The 20221-nt window shown below is 59.2% G+C and overlaps 1 protein-coding gene across 7 annotated transcripts in view; it reads right to left on the reverse strand.

Annotated features, from left to right (window-relative positions):
- ADCY7 (adenylate cyclase 7) overlaps positions 1 to 20221 on the reverse strand; it is a 54175-nt gene that overhangs the window by 16119 nt on the left and 17835 nt on the right. For 6 of the 7 annotated variants that reach the window (XM_073884364.1, XM_025852404.2, XM_025852406.2 and 3 more), the window contains 9 exons: positions 8775 to 9209; positions 7398 to 7601; positions 6160 to 6321; positions 5255 to 5404; positions 4770 to 4918; positions 3862 to 3973; positions 1070 to 1197; positions 720 to 878; positions 352 to 484 (listed from right to left, as the gene is read on the reverse strand). In XM_073884364.1, the coding sequence (XP_073740465.1) occupies positions 352 to 484; positions 720 to 878; positions 1070 to 1197; positions 3862 to 3973; positions 4770 to 4918; positions 5255 to 5404; positions 6160 to 6321; positions 7398 to 7601; positions 8775 to 8945 (1368 nt within the window). In that variant the 5' untranslated portion in view covers positions 8946 to 9209. Of the gene's footprint in view, positions 1 to 351; positions 485 to 719; positions 879 to 1069; positions 1198 to 3861; positions 3974 to 4769; positions 4919 to 5254; positions 5405 to 6159; positions 6322 to 7397; positions 7602 to 8364; positions 8728 to 8774; positions 9210 to 20221 lie in introns of those variants that run through there. The other variant, XM_073884366.1, reaches the window with a different exon arrangement.

The raw sequence follows: 20221 nt of genomic DNA on the forward strand, positions 1-20221 counted from the left end.
TAAACTAGCAGGGACTATCATTTCTAGAACGTTTATGAGGTGCCCAGTTTGTGGTGAGCGGCTCGCTCACACGAGCTCTTCCTCCTCCTGAGGTAGGCACTGTAGCTGTTGCAAGTTCACTGAGGCCCAGAGAAGCTGTGCAGAGCCTAGAACACACTCAGTGACAGGGAGCTCACTCCCACCCCAGGTGGGCCTCTCCCCCACCTCTCCACAGCCTGGAAGAGAAGAACACTCTGCCTCCACGGGGGTCTTCCCCCAGGGTGTGGACCCCACTCGCCAGCACAGTCCCGGCCCAGAGGGTCTCCTCAGCCAGCCCCGCCCACCCCGCCCACTGCTTCTGAGCCCTCGTACCCGGGGGTCGATGACCAGGTAGGTGCGGATGTTCATCTCTTTCAGGTAGGGGTCCCGCTGCTGCCCGTGCCCGTCCTCCACCTCATACGCCTTGTCCAGGTGGTTCAGCGTCGCCTCTGTGATGTGCACCCGGCTGGCGGAGACCAGCCCCGAGTCAGAGCTGCAGGCCCAGAGAAGGCCGGCACCCACCCAGAGGGTGCACAGCACGCAGGGCCGAGCAGGCCAGAGCCCAGCCTGGCTCCCCCAACGCGAGGTCATCGCTTCCATCTCTGACCCCACTCTGACCAACCCCCCCAACCCCCCCTGCCCCGCCCAGCCCAGAGCTGGCCCACGGCCTCTGACCCTGCCACGGTCCTGCTGAGCCTCACCCAGGGACTCCAGATGCCTCCATCCTGTTGGCCAGGGACACGTCGTGGGACCACACGTCGTACTGCCACTTGCGCAGCCCAATGACCCCACACAGCACGTTCCCTGAGTGTATGCCCACACGCATGCTGATGTCCACACCTGTGGCCTCTCGCACCTGCCTGGGCAGAGCAGTCCCGTCACCCCATCCCAGCCAGGGCTGTGGAGGGACCCAGGTGAGCCACTTGCACCCCGAGCCTCAGCTTCCTCATCTGCAAAGTGGGTACAATGCATTCCCTACCATGCCTTGGGAAGCAGGAGGAGTCCGTGATGGGGACAGGACCCAGTGCCCGGGCCTGCCCAGGATACCTACTTAATGGCCTCACACATGTCCAGCCCCATCTTCACGCAGTTCCGGGCATGGGTGGGCAGGGATACGGGCAGACCCGACACGCAGTAGTAGCAGTCCCCGAGGATCTTGATCCGCATACACTCATTGGCCTGCAGGGCAAGGCAAGCAGGGGCCTGGTCGGCAGGCGGCTAAAAGCCGGGGTCCACGCATGCCAGCCACCTCCCCACACCCTTCGGAGGGAGCCAGACTCCTTCCTGGCCAGAGCTTCCTCTGGGGGACCAGCCACCAGGAGCTGCTTCCAGGCCTGGCAAAAGCACTGGGGACACAGAGGACTCTCCAGGAGGACCCCCTAAGCAAACATCAGGGGTGAGAGCAAGTGTTACTAAGGATGGCCGCCGGAGTGTGCCTCTGGGGGAGACACTCTCTTCGCTTCATGCAGTCTTGCAATGTTGGAATGTGTACCGAGCCCCCGGCCGAGCCCCAGACACTGGCACACGGCAGTGAACAAAACAGACAAAACTCCCTACAACGTGTGGCTCACACGCCGGTGGCAGTTCGACACCAACCTAGACACAGAAAATCCACAGACACCCGGTAGTGATAAGTGCTAAGGAGGAAAATGAGGGGCGGGAGGGGAGAGGAAGCTCCAGGAGGCCGGAGAAGGCCTCCCAGAAAAGGTAACATTTGGGAAAGACCCAAAGGAACCGAGGGAACAAGCCACGACAGTATGTGAAGGAGAGCATTCCAGGCAGATGAAAGACGCGGCATGTGCAAAGGCCCTGCAGGCGGAAAGCTGTTTGAGTAGCCAGCAAAACAGCCCGTGCGGCTGAAGTGGAGGAAGTAGAGGACATGAAGACAGGTGGCAGGTGCCACAAGCCAAGGGGCCAGCAGGTGTCAAGGTAACCTGAGAGATGGCTAGGCGGCCAGGGATGCAAACCAGCTGGGTCCTGGGAGTGGGGAGAGGACAGAAAGATGGAAGTGAACGCTGAGGCTGGGGCCACATAGGAAAATGCCCCTGAGGAGATGGGGGGCCCAGCAGGCTGTCTGAGGTTCCATCTGAGGTACTACTGTGACCACTAGGCCCTCCGTCAGCTCTTGGCCAAGGTGGCCACACATACCAAGGCTTGGGGTGGGGATTTAGAGACTCTGAAGAAGGGGCTACATGCTGGCTCCAGGCCCACTCCCCAGGCTCCCCAGGCCCAGCTGCAGCCCTCACGGGGGCCTTAGCAGGCAGGTGGAAGGCCTCCCTCTCCCCATCGGTACAAAGGGCCTGCCTCCTGCACCCGCCACAGAGGGAGAGCTGCGTCCAAGAGGTAAAGGGCAGGTCCCTGGGCTGTGGCAGGGAAAGGGCCATGTGCGACCGGAAGCCCAGGCCCCTAGCCCACATATGGCCCAGCTACTGGGAACCCCCACCTGCTCGTTTAAGAGATGTCATGAAGGAAGGAGGCTCCTGAAGGAAGGCTCCAGACTAGACAGGCCCTCCGAATCACTCGGTCCACAATACCCTGAGGGACAGTGCTCCGGGGCACCCCTGGCCTGAAGTCTGGTCACCGCCCTGCGGTGGTCTTCCCCTAAGAGGGAGGCCACTCCTGGTGAGGCAGTCCCTCCTAGAACAGAGCGGCTCTGACCACGAGAAGGTCTTCCTCGTGTGGGGCCCAAACTTGCTTCCCACCAAGGCCCAGACCATTGATTCTCTGCACGAGGAGGCTCCCAGGGGATGCTTCGGAACTCGCCCAGGCGCGGGCACAGGTGTTGGCTTTTACGGACGCTCTCTACATGATTCGAATGTGCTGCCAGCACAGATAGCCACGGCCTTAAATCTTAACACTCGGGTCTCTGCTTAATGGCCACCACTAAGCCTGTCTTCCCCGGAAGCTGGGCCAGGTGCTCCCCAGGCCCCCCAGCCCCCTACACCCCCTCTTCAAAGCTCAGAGCATACAGGCCGGGAGCGATCGGAGGGCAGGCCCAAGGCCACAGGAGCTCAAGGCTGCCACGTGGCAGGTCTCAGGACCATTTGAGGAGTTAATGAATGAGTGCATGCATGCACACATGTACACACACACACACGCACACACGCCCACAACCCCCACCCCCACCCCCAGGCTCCATGCCACCCATGAAGACAAACAGTGAGATCAGCCCTGCCCGTGTCCAGACCTCTCCCTGCTCAGCTGTACCTGGGAGGCCCTCCTCACCCCATACCCTCCCCTGCTCAGCACCTGCCACGTTCCCCAGTGTCCTCACGTCAAGTCCTCCTCACCTCAGCCCTAAATCCTTACACATCTGCCTCTGGCAACTCGATCCCCTCATACTCCACCCAGTCACACCAGGCCACGTCCATTCCAAGGGCCCCCAGAGGCTTCTTTCTCCTCCAGCCTTTTGCACACGCTCTTCCCTCTGCCCAGAACTGCTCCTTTTCCTCTTCAGCGTCTCTTTCTAGGTTTCTCAAACTTTAATGTGCGCGCATGGTTCACCAGAGATATTGTCGGGAGGCAGACTGGGGGCGAGGCCCAGCACTGAGATGGAGGCATCTCCTCCTCCAGGCAGCCTTCCTGAGCACCCCCTGAGCGCCCGAGCCCCTGTGCGTGCCCCCGCACGTACTGGCAGTCTCCCCACCGGCCTCACTCTCTGGGGACAGGGTCCTGGCCGCCGCGGCCAGCCCACAACCCCACCGCCACCGTGGAACGCTCACAAGCGGTTGCTGACTGAGTGCTAAAGTTCAGCCGGGGCCTCTGCACGCCAATCTCGGCACAGCACTGGGCACAGGCCACCCCGGGGGGACAAGGGGCTGGCACAAAGGCCTGCGGGCTCACCTTGGCGATCTGGTCAAACTTGCCGAAGAGTTCGTTCAGCACCACCACCAACTCTTTGGGGGAGCAGTCGCTGGCCAGCCGCGTGAAGCCCACGATGTCGGCATAGAGGATGCTGGGGGGAGGGGCAGGGGGTGGAGGTCAGTGCCAGGCCCCTGGTAGTCCCTGAGCGCCCGCCGGCCCTGACCCCAGTCGCCCCGGCCACTCCTCAGCCTCCAGAGGGATGGGACAGAAGCTCCGGGCCATAAGGATGAATGAACGTTCCAGAGGCTTGGCATTATGGCCAAAGGCAGCAGCCCGGAGTTGCAGAGCCCTTGAGAGCTGCCACCCCCAGGCCCCCCATCACTGCTGACCGCGGCATGGTGGCACCGCAGAACGTCCTTCTCCCTCCTCACGCCTTCAGAACTAAACCCCGTGGTGAGATGTGATTCCACGCTCCCCTGGGCTGAGCTCCACGCCCGACACTTTACACGCACACTACCCTAGGAGGACTCCCATCCCACAGATGAGCAAACTGAGGCTCGGGCTGAGGCTGCTGGAAACCAGAGCAGCAGCGTGCCCAGATCTCCCAGCTCCAGAGTCCGTGAGCTCCAGACTAACCAGCTCACGGCACCCACACCTTCGGTTCACTGAGGCTGGTGCCTTCGGGTAAGATGTTGTTGCCCCGTCGAATCCCCCAGGGACTGGGAGATGTCACCTCTTTTGGGGGGCCTGTGCCCCCTTGAGAATCACCTGAAAGGACCCCTTTCTTCCCCGAAGTCCTACTTAGGCACAGAGTTTTACAACTGCAGGTGGCTACCGGATCTCCCCCGACACCAATCTGATCTGATCCCACCCCCCGGGGAAACAAACGGGGAGACTGAGGCCAGCCCCCCGGGGGACCCCGCGCACAGGCCCAGCCGGCCACCCACCTGACGTTCTGGTGCCGCTTGACGTACAGGCTGTGAAAGTTGTTGTCGGGCATGTAGCGGCGGTCCCCGCGCTCCTTGAGCCGCTCGATGATGGCGAGCTTCATGCCCATGGAGATGTGGGCCGGCAGCACCGACAGCAGCAGGTTCTCCTGGGCCCCGGGGAGGGGGGGGGCGGGGACAGGCAGGGGGACGTCAGGCCCCAGGCTCGGCGACCTGACCTCGGTTTTCCCTATGGCCCTGGCTGCTCTGCCCACGGCCCCCTCCACCTCCACTGGCCTGCGTCCTGGCCCCAAGCCAGCCTAGCCCCCAGCCTCCCGTGTCCCCCGCAGCCCCTGCGGTGAGGCCGGCACAGGTGTCCACCCTGCGCCCCAGGTACACACTGTTCAGTGAGCGTCTGAAGTGCAAAGAGAAAGGACGCAGGGCGTGGGGCCCAGGAGAGCCGGGCAGGGCCAGGCTCGGGCTCCGGGGGGAGGCGGCATCCACACCTGCTGGCGCTTTTCGATGCGCAGCTTACGCCGGATCTGGATGCACTTCACAGTGTAAGTGAAGAGCTCTCGGGAGGCGTCCTGCATCTGGTGCTTGTGGAAGGCGCCCGTGAGGTTCCCGCACAGGAAGATGACCGCATTGGCCAGCAGCTGGGGGCGAGGCGAGCGTGGGCTCAACATTCAGCCTGGCCTGCGCCCCGGGGTACCAGCGCCCTCGGCGGGCTGGTGGTGGCACCCCGTCCCCATTCTCTGACCTCCCGTCCGCTCGGGCTGGCACCCTTCGTAGGCAGGCAGGGAAACAGGAGCCCAGATGGGCGCTGGTCCCCTAGAGTCACCGTGACTCTAAGACCAGGTCTCAGGCCCTTCTCTGCAGCCAGAGAGCTGGGGCCCCAGAGACCAGGGAAGCAGAAGTGCATCACATCACAGAGCCCAGAGCCCAAGGCAGGGGGGTGCTCGAGGACAGTCACAGAAGGCATGGCACCCCGATGAGTGCCCAGAGCTCTGGGTTCTATTTTCCAGAACCGCTGCAAGGCCAGGTCGGAGGAAACCCCATCTGCAGACCACCACGAATTGTGCATGTCTCAGTCACTCAATGCAGAGACAAGACGGGGTGCCCAGGGATACTCCCAGCCATGTCGGGACGGGGTTCTGCAGGGCAGACGCACCCTCACAGCAGTGCGTTGGACCCGGGGAGGAGGGCCGGAGCATCTGGGGCACCACACACCAACCGAGAAAGGCTGCAGGGCATGTCCCCAGCCTGGGAGCCGGCTTCCCTACCCACTGGGAGGCGCTGAGGCCTCAGGACCAACTCACCTACACCCATCTCTGCCATCCTCAGGCCCAAACCACAGCCCCTGCCCAGGGGCCTTCGTTGCCCCGCCCCCAGACCCCTGTGCGCACCTCACCTGCAGTCCCACCTGGATGCAGGGCTTTGTGAAGGCCTCCTTCAGGGCTCCAAGCACCAGGAGGTGGGAGATGCTGGAGATTACCCCCGCCACGATGGCCCCCTGCATGCTGAAGGGCAGCAGTGTGTACACCACAAAGACGATGAACAGGAGGAAGGGCACCTGGGGGCAGGGCATTGGGGAGGCTCGGGGACTGGCCACGCTGCCCCCACCCCAGGACCCAGCCCCAGACGGAGCTGACATCGGGGCCCCCACAGCCGCTTGTCTTGTTGGGATAGCCCCAGAAACCTGAATCCTGAGCCCCCTGCCCCCAGGGCGGCCCCTTCCTTTCCCATGTTGGGGTGGGGGACAGTGACAAACACAGCAGAACAAGAAAAAGCCAAACTCCGCGTCTGGGTCAGACCCAGCCAACATTATCCATCATTTCCTACGAGCTGATTTATGATCTGGGGCCAAGGCCAGGCCTCCCCAGGAGCGAGACTCCAGGCCCTCATGACCTAGGGCGTGCCCGCCTGGCGCCCACTGCTGGGACTCTCCCTCTGCTGGAAGGCTGGGGCCGCCGGCTCACCTGCCGCCTCCAGCAGCGCAGCCCCGCCCACCGCCCCCAGTCCGGCTGGCTTCCCTGTGCCTCAGCCCACCCCAGCCCACCAGAGGCGACAGTGACCAGCCAGGCCAGTGTGACTCAAGCTGGTTAAGAAGGGGCTCTCTCTTTCAGCTGCAGGGAGGTGGGGGGGGAAGACAAGCTGGTGGGAGGGCAGCCTGGAGCCTGGGCAGCATCCGTGCCCGACCTGGGGACAGCCTGCTGGAATGACATGACACAGGAAAACAGAGCAGAGGGCAATCGGGACCTGGCCAACCTGCCAGAGCCCCAGGACTGGCCCCCCCAGCCACTCCTGGCACATGGGCCAATTTATGCCTTTTTGTCTCTGAGGTGGAGTTGTGTCATTTCCAACCAAATGAGGGTCCCCCTATGATGCTCCAGCCAGACATCCACAGGGACGCTCCTCCCAGTTCATCCAGCTCCTCAGCTCGGGCAGCGGAGGGGACAAAATCAGCCCAGGGCCCGCCCTCTGTCGCAGAACCACAGTCCATAGGAGGAAGAAGGCCCCAGGCCAGCACACCAGATGCAGGCCCTGTCTCCAGAAGGGACCTGATGCCCAGCGAGGGCAGGAGTTGCTGGGTGCACAGCTGGCTGGTGGCATCCAGCACCACCCCCCCCCGGGGACGCCAGGGTTTACCTGTGCCCAGATAGGGGCCGCCTTCATCCACGAGTCGAACACCAGCGTGTAGCCCAGCATCATTAGGCAGACCCAGATGAGCAGCGCCAAGGCCCTGAGCCACCGCCGGACGAGACACTCAACATACACCAGCACGTAGAGAGCCACAAACACAGCAAGCGTGAAGAAGGCCATCCCCAGGACAGTCTGGTGTCTGGAGGGGTCCTGGGCAGGGCACACATACACAGAAATGCCACAGCTTTCCCCAGGGAGATGCACCGTCCCCTCCAGGAAGCCTGCCACGCTCGCCTGTCCAGCCTGCCCTGAGCAATGTCACCTGTGCTCTCCTCCACGTGGCTGGTGTTTGTGCTCCCTCTGGACACCAAGCTCTGCCTTCCCTTCAGGCTGTGCGCTGTCTTGGCTAAGGCTGCCTTCACCACCACCTTCCCCCAGTCACCGCGCAGCCCTGAGATGCTACCACTCCGAGCCCTCCCCATCGGGCCTCCTCTGCTTGCAGGGTGCTCTGTGCGTGCCCAGAGGGGGACAGCACAGGAGCTCAGCTGGGGAAAGGAGGAGACGCTGACCCAAGGCATCCCACACAAGGGGACGAGCTGGAGCAAAGGTACAGAGGTGTGACACTGGGAGGTGGCAACCAGGAAAGGCGAGTCACAGCTGGGTCAGCAGGGTCTCCCCCTGTACCCCGAAGCTCCGTGGGCACAGAGGCTGATCTGGGGGCCGGCACATAGTAGGCACTCAGGAACCATTTGCTGGAACGAATGTCCTGCGCTTTACAGGCACGCAGATCCAGGCAGCACGGACAGAGCCCCTACTGAGTGCCGACCACTCTACACACCTCACCCTGCTAATTCCCGGGAGTCTCGGAGGTCTTCTAGAACTCTGCTCTTCCACAGAGTAGCTACTAGCCACGTGTGCCTATTCGAGATTAATCTTATGTTAATTAAAAATCCAGCTCCTCCGTCATACTCGCCATGTGTCCGGCACTCAGTAGCCACACCGAGGCAGTGGCCGTGGCGGGCCGAGGCCGAGGTCACGGATGACGTTAGTGGTACCCGCCTGGAGAGCGGAGGGTTGAGAAGGCCCCTGGGGCCACAGCCGGGCTCTAGGAGGAGCAGCACCGGGAACGGGAGCCATCCCTGCCCTCAGTCTTCAGCAGAATCCGAGTTTGTTTTGGAGAAAACGGAGGGTAGTTACCTGGGCCAAATTAATGTAATCTCTAAAACCACCCCAAGACTTGAAAATGAAATCCAGAAACCTGCCTCTTGGGGCCTAACTGCGCTCCAGAGGCCCCGACAGGCATGGACGGCGGGCAGAGAGCGGCCCCGTGAGCACCAAGCAGCAGAGCCGAGCACCCAGCCACCCGCGGGCCGCCCCACTCACCCCGCAGACGAAGGTGATGACAATGAGGGCGACGCAGGCAGTGATGGCCACCAGCAGGAGCGTGAGCAGCAGTGGCCCGTGCTGGCTGGTGAGGCGGTACTTCTCGTAGAGTGCTGTCTGGTCCGGGCCCTCTGCGCCCCCGTTGAGGAAATAGCGCCCCTTGGCCGGCATTGTCCCCCCGCGGCACCCCGGCCCGGCAGCCCACTCGGGAGAGCCCGTGGCCCGGGGCGCATCTGTTCACCGACAGCTGGCCGGCCTAGGCCTCTGGCCGCAGGGAGCCTGGCAGGCGGGGCTGGGGAGGGGCCCTGGGGGCCTGCAGCCCCATGGGCAGCGTGGGGCCCACGCCGCTCCTCCACGGCCAGGCCTGCTCACGGCACCACCAGACTCTTCCTCTGCGCCTGGGCCGGGCCGATCAGACGCACGGGGTCCTCAGCTCTGCAGAGACACAAAGCAGGTCCGGGTTTGACCTGGACAGGCCGAGCGAGGGAAGGATGGGCGGCAGGGGAGAGCAGGGCCAGGCCTTATCTGGGTCTCATCTACGAACCTGAACCCAAACCGAACTTTTAGGTCCTATCTGAAGCTTTGCCCGCAAAGCTCGTCCGCTGGGTTTCCTAGAACTGCACTGTCCCCAACAGCAGCCACTAGCCACACGTGACTGTGAAAAGTTACACTTAACTAGACTAAAAATAAAAATTAAAATTCAGACCAGCAGTCACACTGGTCCCATTCACTTCAAGGGCTCAGAAGCCACACGCGGCTCAAGGCTCTTGTACCAGGCAGCAGAGATAGCGAACATTTCTATCATCCAGAACCTTCTGCCGGACAGCACTGCTCTACAGGTTAGATGGTGTTGCTTTCACAAAGAGATCTCTGATCCATCCCAGGGAATCTGTGTATGGCGTGAGGCAGGGATCAGCCTTCATGCCTTCCTTCCACGTGGGTCTCTAACTACCCCAGCGGCCTCCAGTGAAGCCACCATTCCTTCCTCAAGAAGTTCAGTGAAGGGGCGCCTGGGTGGCTCAGTCGTTAAGCATCTGCCTTCGGCTCAGGTCATGATCCCAGAGTCCTGGGATCGAGCCCCGCATCGGGCTCCCTGCTCGGCGGAGAGCCTGCTTCTCCCTCCCCCTCTGCCTGCCACTCTGCCTGCTTGTGCTGTCTCTCTATCTGTCGAATAAATAAATAAAATCTTAAAAAAAAAAAAAAAGTTCAGTGAAGCCACCTCTGTGTAAAGTCAGGTGACCGTACGCATGGGCTCTGTTTGCAGGCTTTCTCCTGTTCTGACGGTCCTTGCGCAAAGGTCACACTCTCTAGTGACTGGGGCTCTCCGGTGAGTTTTGTACCTCAGACCCCCGTGCCCAGGACACCCAGAGTATCACCCTTGCATTTGTGTTATGTTAAGCTTCCTCGTAAGACTGCATTTTGGAAATGCGTTTTTTAAAATTTCCACTGACAAGAACGTAGGAAGTTTGCGAGCTCCACCTCGTAGAAATGGAACCCGAACCTCAGAGACGGAAGCAGAGTGGACCGCATGTGACAAGCTGGGCACGGGTGCCAGGCTTGCAGTGCTCAGCCCACATGCGCCTCCCCTTTCCCCAGCACCGTTCGTCCATCGGCTCATTCATTTATTCCAAAAGGCCTGTCATTGTGCCTGTGCGCCAGGCCAGCTCTGTCTCCCCACGGAGCTCCCGTCCCCCCAAAGAGAAAGTTACCGGAAAATGTACAATCCGTATGTGCAGCGATTGAGGCCTGGGGGCGGGAGTCCAGGCCCGCCTCAGAGCCTGGAACGGGGACAGGGCAGGTGGCAGAGGGCAGGGAGGCCGTAAGAGGTGGGAAGGCCCAGGGCAGTCACGACGGGCCTGAACGGCACCGGCAGAAGCTGTGAGGGAAGGCAGCCCGGAGCACCCAGCGGCAGAAGAGCAGGGCACCCAGAGTCCGAGTGAGGCCCCCCCAGTGAGCGCCCACCTTAGATCCACAAGCCACCTCAGGCACGGATCCCTCCGGGAGCATCTATTCCACAAATTCCAGGAACGAATTGGAAAAACCCCATATTGGGGGCTTGGCGGGGAGGCCGTTTGCTGGAGGTCCTGGACGCCTCCGCGGCTCTGGGCCCAGCAGGTGTCCGCAAGCCTTGGCACCCGTGGAAGGCAGGCAGCTCTGCGGGGGCTGGGCCCAGGGCTACCCAAGTGCCCGAAGCCTGGACAACCTGCAGAGCTGGTTTCGACGGGAAACACCAACTTATCCAATGCCGGCAGCCGATTCCAAAACATGAGTTGTGCGGCCACTCATTCGCAACCTCTAACTTTGAACTAACCAGTCTTGATTCCACAAGAAGCATGTTTCGCCTACTAACTACATACGCCTAGCCCTGGGTTGTAGGGTTTACAAAACAAGAGCGGCTCCCTGCCCTGAGAAGCCCCCAGCACAGGGGCGCCCCCAAAACCAGCTCTTTACCATCAACACCGGTCACGCCAGGCGCCCCCACACACATATCTGCTCTCATCTTCAGGACAGCCGTTTTACAGATGCAGAGCCGAGCCCAGAGAGGCCGCGTGGCTCGCCTAAGAGCACACAGCCGGAGCTGCTTGGGGGAAGCGCTGGGCTCCACACCCGGGTCTGCCAGCTCCCAAGCCCGGGCTCCTGGCCGGCCCCGCGGTCTCGCCGAACCGAGAGAGGCTTCCCGAGTGAGCTCCCGCTAGCAGGGGCAGCTCCCAGGGACGGAACCACTCGCCACAAGTACACACAGCACGCCCTGGCCCTCTGGCCTGCTGCCAAAGTCCGGTGCGACGGGACCCGACTGCCAGGCCCAGAAACCCCAAACACCAAGGGCCCGGGACGATAACAACTACCCGCCTAGGGGGTCTCTCCACCCCCCGCCCAGGCAAAGCCCGCAGACCAGAGCCGGGGGCGGCCAGGACACCCCAGAACTGACCTGCCCCTCCAGGCGCACGCAGCCAGGCTGAGGCAGGCGTGGAGAGAGAAGGAGCAGTTGGAAGGTTCCCGGGGGCCCGTGGGACCCAGGCCTGGTAAACACTGCTCTCGGGGCTCTAATTAGGCCACTTCCTGGGCAACAGCAGGTGGGAGAGAACGTGGACAATGGACAGCGCTGGGCGCAGGGCCCTCGGCCCGTGCAGGGACGTGGTCCCGCTGCTGGGTCAGCAGGGCGGGGCAGGGCCGGGAGGAAAGGTGCGTTTGTCGCTCCTGGAGAGGTGGTCGGCGAGCCCCCCGCAGCATCTCCACAGGCCCACGCCTCCCTCACAGCAACCCGCCCAAAACCAGACACGGAGCCCCCCCGTCAGGGAAGGCTTCGAGGCCCCTCTGCCCAATCACCGGTTCCTCGACTGGCCGCTGACACTGCTGGAGACTGGGAGGGCAGGGAGGCCATAGGTGAAGGCCCCGGATGAAGGAACTCCTTCGCCACATGTCCAACAAATGACCCCGCAGCCTCGGCTTGCCCACCTCGGTGACGGGGAGCTCATCAGCTCTCAGGGCAGTCTTCTCCACGAGCGGGCCCTCCTCCTGGCTGTAAGTCCCACCTCAGGGCAAGCGAAGCCCTACCTCCCTGTCACCCCCTCCCCCCCCCCCCCCACTGGTTCCGTCTGAAGTCCCAAGACAGCGACAGCAGAGACATGCACTTGGGACAGTCGAGGCCCCTTCACCTGGAGGAAGTGGAGCCCAGGGGTCACTCACTGGCGGCATTCACACCTCACGATCACTCTGGTGGGGGAGCGGGGCAAGCAGCCCCATTTTACAGTGGAGGGGAACCCCCAAGGGTCCAGGTGGGAGGGGGATGTTACTTCTACTTCTGCTGGGACTTTCTCTCCCACTGTCGGTCCCCTGGGTCAGGGGCCGCGTGACCCAGGCTGGCTCATCACCACTGTCCCTCTCAAGGCCCAGTGACTGGTTTAGGGACGGTCGTGTGACCAAAATCCTCTCAGTGAGAACCCTCTTTGGGACTTCTGCTGACCCACAGCAAAGAGACACTGTCTTCTGCTGCTGACCTACAGCAGCACGCAGCCGCTCAAAGCCACCATAAGAGACGGCCCACGGAGAACGAGCCAACACGGGAAACTGGAGAGACACAGGCTTGAAAATACCGCCCCCCCCCGAACGCCTGGATCCAGCTCTGCCTGAAGTTCAAGCAACCTCCAGATAACTTAATGGCACCGAACAATCATGCCTCTTCTGGCTGAAGCCAGTGTGAGTTTTGTCACTCGCAACCAAGAGCGCCAAGGGTCACCCCAGTTTACCGTATCCAGGAAGGTCAGGGGACAGAGTCCAGGGTCGGGGTCCAGGGGCAGGAGACAGAGTCCCACTTAGCTCAGAGGTGAGAGTAGGTCCCTGCAGACAAGGCTGGTCCTGGCTAAGGCCTCCTGGAAGGGGGCTGGGCCAAAGAGGGGAACCCCCCTCTCTCATACTTCTGTCATCTCGTCCCAAACTCCACAGCCCGGGGCCAGCCACCCTGCACAGGACCTGGGGCAGCAGAAGGCGGGGGCAAGGGGACTCCCCACATCTTCTCCAGTGGCCTCCAGAGATTCCCCCCTACAGGAGGAATTAGGGAGCCCAGCGGGGATCACTCCTGGTGGGCTCTGTACTCCGGCAACCCATGTCCCGTGCCAGCACGGGGCAGACGATGCCATGAACAGAATCTAGTGAGCGCTTACCGCGTGCCCAAGGGGCTCTGACTCTGCACACCGGCCCTGCAGGGGAGTAAGACTACGGTTTGCCTTTTATGGATGTGGGGACACAGAGAGGTTCAGCCATTTTCCTGAGGTCACACAGCTAGCAAAAGAGAGCCAGGATGTGAACACAGGTCACCCCCTCGCATCCTGCTCAACGCCCTCATGGTGCTAACATCTGCAGAGTCCATAACGTCTCCAAATGCCAACCCCTCTCTGCCCTCCCCCCTCAAGGCCTAGGATAGAAGGTGAGAAGCAAAGAGGACTCCTTCGAGGTACCTCCCTCTGCCTCCCAGAAGCAAGGTCACACAGCCATGTCGGGAAGCCTGCTCTGAGCCAGCAAGATCCAGAAGCACCACCTCCTCCAGGCAGCCCTCTGAGCTCTACACACATTCATTCTCTCTCTCTCTCTCTCTCTCTCTCTCTCTCTCTCTCTCTCTCTCTCCTCCCTTCCCTGCAACTCAGGACTGTGGTCTCCTTGCCAAACACTGACTGGCGGGGTCTGGGTTCCTCAGCCAGAGAGCTGCTGGAAATAGGGAGCTGGGACCTCAAATTATGAGGGCAGGACCAGGCCCTTAGGGGTGCTCAGGAAACCCTTCCCCAGCAGAAGTGGCTGATCCAGCAGCACCCCAGCACTACCACCCCCCGTGGGGAGTTTTAGACCACCCCCAGCTTTCCCAGACACAGAGAAGACACCCACTTCCTCACCCAAGCAGCACTGGCAGGAATCCCAGCCTGGCTTCCTCTGGCCCAGCCCGGCAGGCCCCAGAGCTGCACGGGGCCTGGTGGTGGCCTCAAAAAGAGGAAGTGGGGCTTTGGGGCGTGTGGGAGGGGCAGGCAGGCCTGAGGAGAGGCCCCCTCCCGAGCCCGCCTGGGGACCATGCTCCTGCAGCCCAGCACCCACCAGTCTCGGCCTCCTGGGCTGGCCCCGCACCCGGCTCCCTCCACGGGCTGGGTGGCAAGCAAGACCTTTGTTGGCTGACGGGGGTCTCGTGTTAAGGCGTCTCCTTGAGGAGACCCACAGTTTTGCGAGGGAGAGCCCGAGGCTGCTCTGCTCAGCCCAGTCCTGGCCCAAAGAAACCTCGTGGGACCCAGGGCTTTCAGTCTTACTGCCCTTCACACCAGCCTCTTGGGTCCCCAGAGCCCAGCGGCCTCGGGCCTCTCCACACCTCTGCTCGTGCAGGGCCCGACCTCCGTCCCCACGCTGGTCCCTCCCCAGCTGGGGAGGCCCGCCCACACCCTGGTCCATGGTCCCTTGTGTCATACATCCCAGCACCTGCCGCACCAAACAGCTGGGGAAGGATCTGTGTCTGTGTCCTGCAGCTGAGCCCTGGCAATTGCTTGTGGAACAGACGGAAGGATAGACGGATGGACGGATGGACACACAGATGAGCCAACCAGCTGGAATCCCGAACCAGGCAGAAGAGGCAGGGGAAAGCAAGCAGGGAGGCTCCGGAAGAAGGAGGGAGAGACCACCAGGGGCAGAAGGAGGTGCCAACGTGAGGGAAGGGTCTCCCTCCGAAGAACAGGATGCACCTGGGGCAGCGCACCGCCTCCCCCGGGGAGCCTGCCAGGCGGGAGGAGGTGCGGGTAAAAAAACCCGGCTCTGCTCCCGGCACTCACTCTCTGGGCCTCAGGCCTCCTCATCAGCAAACAGGGGTTGCTGCTACCCAAGTCCCAGGACGAGTGAGGTGCAGGTCATGCTGGCCAACAGGCCGTTTGCGGGACAAAATAGCAGATGAGCCCAGAAAGGAGGCGCGGTTTCCAGAGCTCAGGAAGCCCAACCATGGGGCCCAAACAGGAGAGACAGAAGCATGAAGCAGGCAGGACCCCCCCCACCACCCCGCCCAAGAATCCTCTACTTCATCTCGCCACCTCCTGGTGACAGCCCACAAAGGCCACTAGGCAGGGGCAAAGGTCAAAGTTCCCTAATGACGTGAGCTCCCCAGGCAGCCCCACTTCCCGCCATGCTCTCCCAGGACCCCAGGCTGACTCTACACTGGACCAGAGGCTCCCCAGCAGTCTTGGGGTCCAGCACCTATGTCCCAATCCCGACCTGCCACCAACCTGCTTGATAACCCTGGGCAAGTCCTTTGCCCCATCTGGGCCTCGGGTTTTCCCTCTTGCAAAGAAATGATTCTGTCAGAGATGCTGGGCTGGGCGTGGAGGGTGAACCATAAAATGAAAAGGACAACAAGCTGAAGGGGGCAGCCCGGGGTGTTGTCACCCGGCCCCAGAGGGCTGGCTCTAAGGGTGGGGTAGGGATTATTCTTTGTACCTGACATCTTCCCTTCCACTTCTCCTCTGGATTCAGCCTTAGCCTAGCCCATCTCTCTTTTAAAATGCAAATACCTCGTTTACCCCTTACCTCCAAGGCTCAGCTGCCAGGGATAATAAACCCACTTCTCTATCTCCTGTGCCAATTCTAATGATGGTTAGTGATTGCCTGGGGAAAATTTGTCCATTCATTCATTCATTCATGCATGCATGCATGCATTCATCTTGAGAGAGATCCATGCCTTCATTCCTTTAACGGCTGTGCGCTAGCACCTTCTATGTGCCAGGCACCAGGCCAGATGCCAAGAAGAAACTATGCTCCAGGCACAAGTTCCCAGAAGTCAGAGGCCTCCATCCCCCCCCCCCCACCTCTGCTGGGTGTCTGCACACAGTAGGTGTCCAGGCTTATTAACTAGCTAATTAACTGGCTCTTGTCTGAAATTCCACCATTAGTGATTCATTCCTTTAAGCATTCCCCTCACTACATTCCCCCTTTAAAATGAAAACACTTTCATGCCCACATTCAACACATTTCTGATCTCTCTCCCCTTGGTAAGGAAGGACAGAAAGGGGTAGTCTAGCTAGCCTTCAGGGACCTCACCTGCTGCTAGTCCCACCCAGGATGGCAGGACACTGGCCTTCCCACTGATTCCATGCTTTGCCCAGGGCCCCAGCCAGACAGTAGATCCAATGGTGAGGAGGCACGCATGGGGTTGGGAGGTGGGCGAAGAGATCTATTTCACACACCCACAGGCAGATATAACCCAGAGTAATCACTGACCTGGACGAGCAAGAAGGATGTAACTACTCTGCTAGCAATCTGTTTAAAGCAGCAGCAAAACCCAGAGGAGAGAGAGCAAGCAGGATTCATCATTTACACCAAGATGAGTGAGCAAGAAACCACGAAAGCATTCTTCTATCATGCTGCAGCGGCTAAGTCCTCGCTAACCTAACACAAAACCTAAAAGCCACAATGAAAAGACTGATCAACTCAATTACATCTTAAAGAATCTACTGCATCGGGGCGCCTGGGTGGCTCAGATAGTTAAGCGTCTGCCTTCGGCTCAGGTCATGATCCCAGGGTCCTGGGATCGAGTCCCGCATCAGGCTCCCTGCTCCTTGGGAGCCTGCTTCTCCCTCAGCCTCTCTCTCTCTCTCTCACTCTCTCTCTGTCTGTCTCTCATGAATAAATAAATAAAATCTTTAAAAAAAAAAATCTACTGCATCGTAAAAGCTATTAAGAACAAAATCAAAAGATAAAAAATAAGAAATGAGGGAAATAGGGGCGCGTGGGTGGCTCAGTCGTTAAGCAGCTGCCTTCGACTCAGGTCACGATCCCAGGGTCCTGGGATCGAGCCCCGCTTTGGGCTCCCTGCTCGGCGGGAAGCCTGCTTCTCCCTCTCCCACTCCCCCTGCTTGTGTTCCTTCTCTCACTGTGTCTCTCTCTCTGTCAAATAAATAAAATCTTAAAAAAAAAAAAAAGAAAGAAATGAGGGAAATATTTGCAACTCTTATCATATGGAGCTAATCTCCCCCATATGTAAAAAGCTCCCACAGATCAAAAAGAAAAAGACCAATAACCCAATAGAAAAATGGGAGAAGTTATGGACAGAAAGTGCACATAAAGGCAACACAAATGGCTATTAAACATTTAGAAGAAAGCTGACCTCACCTATAATAAGAGAAATGCAAATTAAAACTACTACGGAAAATCATTTTTACCTCTATGATTGGCAAAGATCAAAGTATTTATAGAGCATTTACAGGTGTTGGCAAAACAGGCATTCACACTTAGCCTTGGCAGGAGTATGATTCAGCATAACCTCTGGGGAGGGCAATTTAGTCAGATGTAACAGAATCACTCATGCACAACCCTCTGATGTAGCAAATCTCCTTCAAGTAATTTCTCTTACAAACACTTTCACATACGTAAAATGACACATGTACAAGATTATTCATTGCAGCATTACTTACAACAGCAAAAGAAGACAATGTATCTACCCATTAGGAGCTGGTGAAATAAATCACAATAGATCCTTACTATGGAATACTATGCAGGTGTCAAAAAGGGTGCGGCAGGTTGAACTCTGCTGTCCCAGGGTATTCTGTGAAAAATCCACATGGCAACAGTAATGCCTGGAATAGGTAATGCCTGAACCAGGACACGGGCTAACCAAAATGGCTTTGACGGAGTGAATGAATCTTCAGTTTGTTTCTGTTGCCATAATGTAGCTGGTACAATTAAAAAGTTCTTAATTGGGGCTCAGTTGGTTGAGTGTCCAACTGTTGATTTCAGCTCAGGTCATGATCTCAGCATTGTGGGATCGAGCTCCACATCGGGCTCTACACTCAGGGTCGTGGGATCAAACCCTGTGTTGGGCTCTGAGCTGAGCTTAGAGCTTCTCTCTCCCTCTCCCTCTGCCCCTCCCCGCTACACATGCATGCTCTATCTTTAATATGAATAAATAGGGGCGCCTGGTTGGCTCAGTTGTTAAGCTTCTGCCTTTGGCTCAGGTCATGGTCCCAGGGTCCTGGGATTGAGCCCGGCATCGGGCTCCCTGCTCAGCGGGAAGCCTGCTTCTCCCTCTTCCACTCCCCCTGCTTGTGTTCCCTCTCTCACTGTTTCTCTCTCTCTCTCTCTCTGTCAAATAAATAAATAAAATCTTTAAAAAATTTTTTTAATAAAATGAATAAACCTTTTTTAAAATAAATAAATAAATAAACTAAAAACTTGGGGTTTTTAGTTTAGTTTATTTAGTTGTGACTCTTGATCCTGGAGTCATGAGTTTGAGCCCCATGTTGGGGGTAGAGGTTACTAAAAGACATAAACTTTTAAAAAAATTAACTAAAAAATAAAGACTCTACTGGAAAAATTCAAGGGCAACAGAAGGTAATTGATAGTCAAGGTGACATATAACATATAACATGGAAAGACGTGTTCCTGGCATGTTTGGTGGTGTGGATATGTGTGTGTGAACATACATATGTGTATGTAAATACATAAAAAATAGAACCTGTTTTTAAAAACAAACACACCACACACACACACACACCATACATCTCAGGCCCATCCCGTCTCAGCTGCACAACCCTGAGAAAGTTACTTACCCTCTCTGCCTCAGTTCCCTCGTTTGAAAAAAGAGAGAATAACGTCCTGACCTCACAGGGCTTTGAGAGGATTCTAGGGGGTAACACAGGTGGGGTGCCGGGGCTGCGCCTGGCACAGTTGCATCCAAGTCGAGATGACAAGTAGCAAGCTGACAGAAAGGGCCGAGTGGTCTGGGAGGGAGTAGGCAGGGAACCTGCCCCTTCCCTGCCACCCCGACCCTGCAGTGAGCCTGACCCCCCACTCTGCCCTGGCAGTGGCCTGGCCTAAAAGTAGTCACACCTAACAATTGCTATCGGGGGCTCTGAGCAGCACCAGGGGCTGACACCCCCATGGGATGCCCAGCTGGGCCTCAAAGGAGAGGCCGTCTGCCCATCCTGGGCTCAGGGGGAGGTGGGGAGATGCTGGGCGCAGAGGGAACTGCCATCTGGCATCCCAGACAGTAACAGGACCTCACTCCAAGCCTTGCAGGCCTGTTCTGAGAAGAGAAAGCATAACGCCTGCCCTCAGGACAGGTTCTGCAAGCTCTGAACCCAACCGGAGGAAAGGGGTGGGGGCGGGTGGGCCCACTCTCCCACCTCCACCTAACCCTGAGTTGGGCTGGATGGACACACAGTGGAGGACAAGCCGGTGCACCTGTTTACAGGCCAGGGGAACAGCCCTAAGCTCAGCCTCCAGGGTAGGGATGAGGTGAGGATGGGAGGGAAGGCCTGGGTTACAATACAGCCCCTGCCCTCAGGCAGTTTTCAGTGGGGGGGGGGGGCAAAAGCCAAAGCTATCTGCCTTGGAAGTGAGAAAGCAGAAAGCGCTCTAAATACCAACCAGGAAAAGACCCTCCTGTTGCACTTCCTGCCTGTCTTGAGCAATGCACGGAAGTAGCCCACCCGCCTCAACTTCCCCACCTGCCAGAGACAAAGCAATGCAGGGGACACAGGCCTGGGCTGAATGTCAGGAGACCCAAGCTATAGTCTGAGCTCAGCCTCTCGCCCGCTCTGGTCCCTTCGAGCTCACAAGAGCAAAGGAGCCGGCCACGGAGAGGTCAGTGGGAAAACATGATGGGAAAACACCTCCGCCCAGATCTCAGCAGGCCATGCTGGGGGCCATGGCCGCCCCCGACCATCCATGAAGCCCAGCACGACATCACTGTCTGGTCTTGGCCCCCCGAAGTCACCGCCTAGTCCTACAGACCACCCCCCACAGGGCAGCCACTGGAGTGCCGAGCCCGGATCCAAGGTGCTGAGAGCCCACTTCCTCAAGGCTTCCTGAAAGCCTGAGTGAGGCCAGGAGGGCACGGGATGGGCAGGGGGACTGCCTGGTGAAGCCCAGCCCAGAGCCCAGAGCGCCCTTCTGCCAGGGAGGCAGTTCTAGCTGACCCCCCCACCCCAAAC

Source organism: Callorhinus ursinus, unplaced genomic scaffold (assembly GCF_003265705.2).
Source record: "Callorhinus ursinus isolate GAN/ISIS: 27379988/994484 unplaced genomic scaffold, GSC_fseal_2.0 scaffold56, whole genome shotgun sequence".
NCBI classification, from domain to species: domain Eukaryota; kingdom Metazoa; phylum Chordata; class Mammalia; order Carnivora; family Otariidae; genus Callorhinus; species Callorhinus ursinus.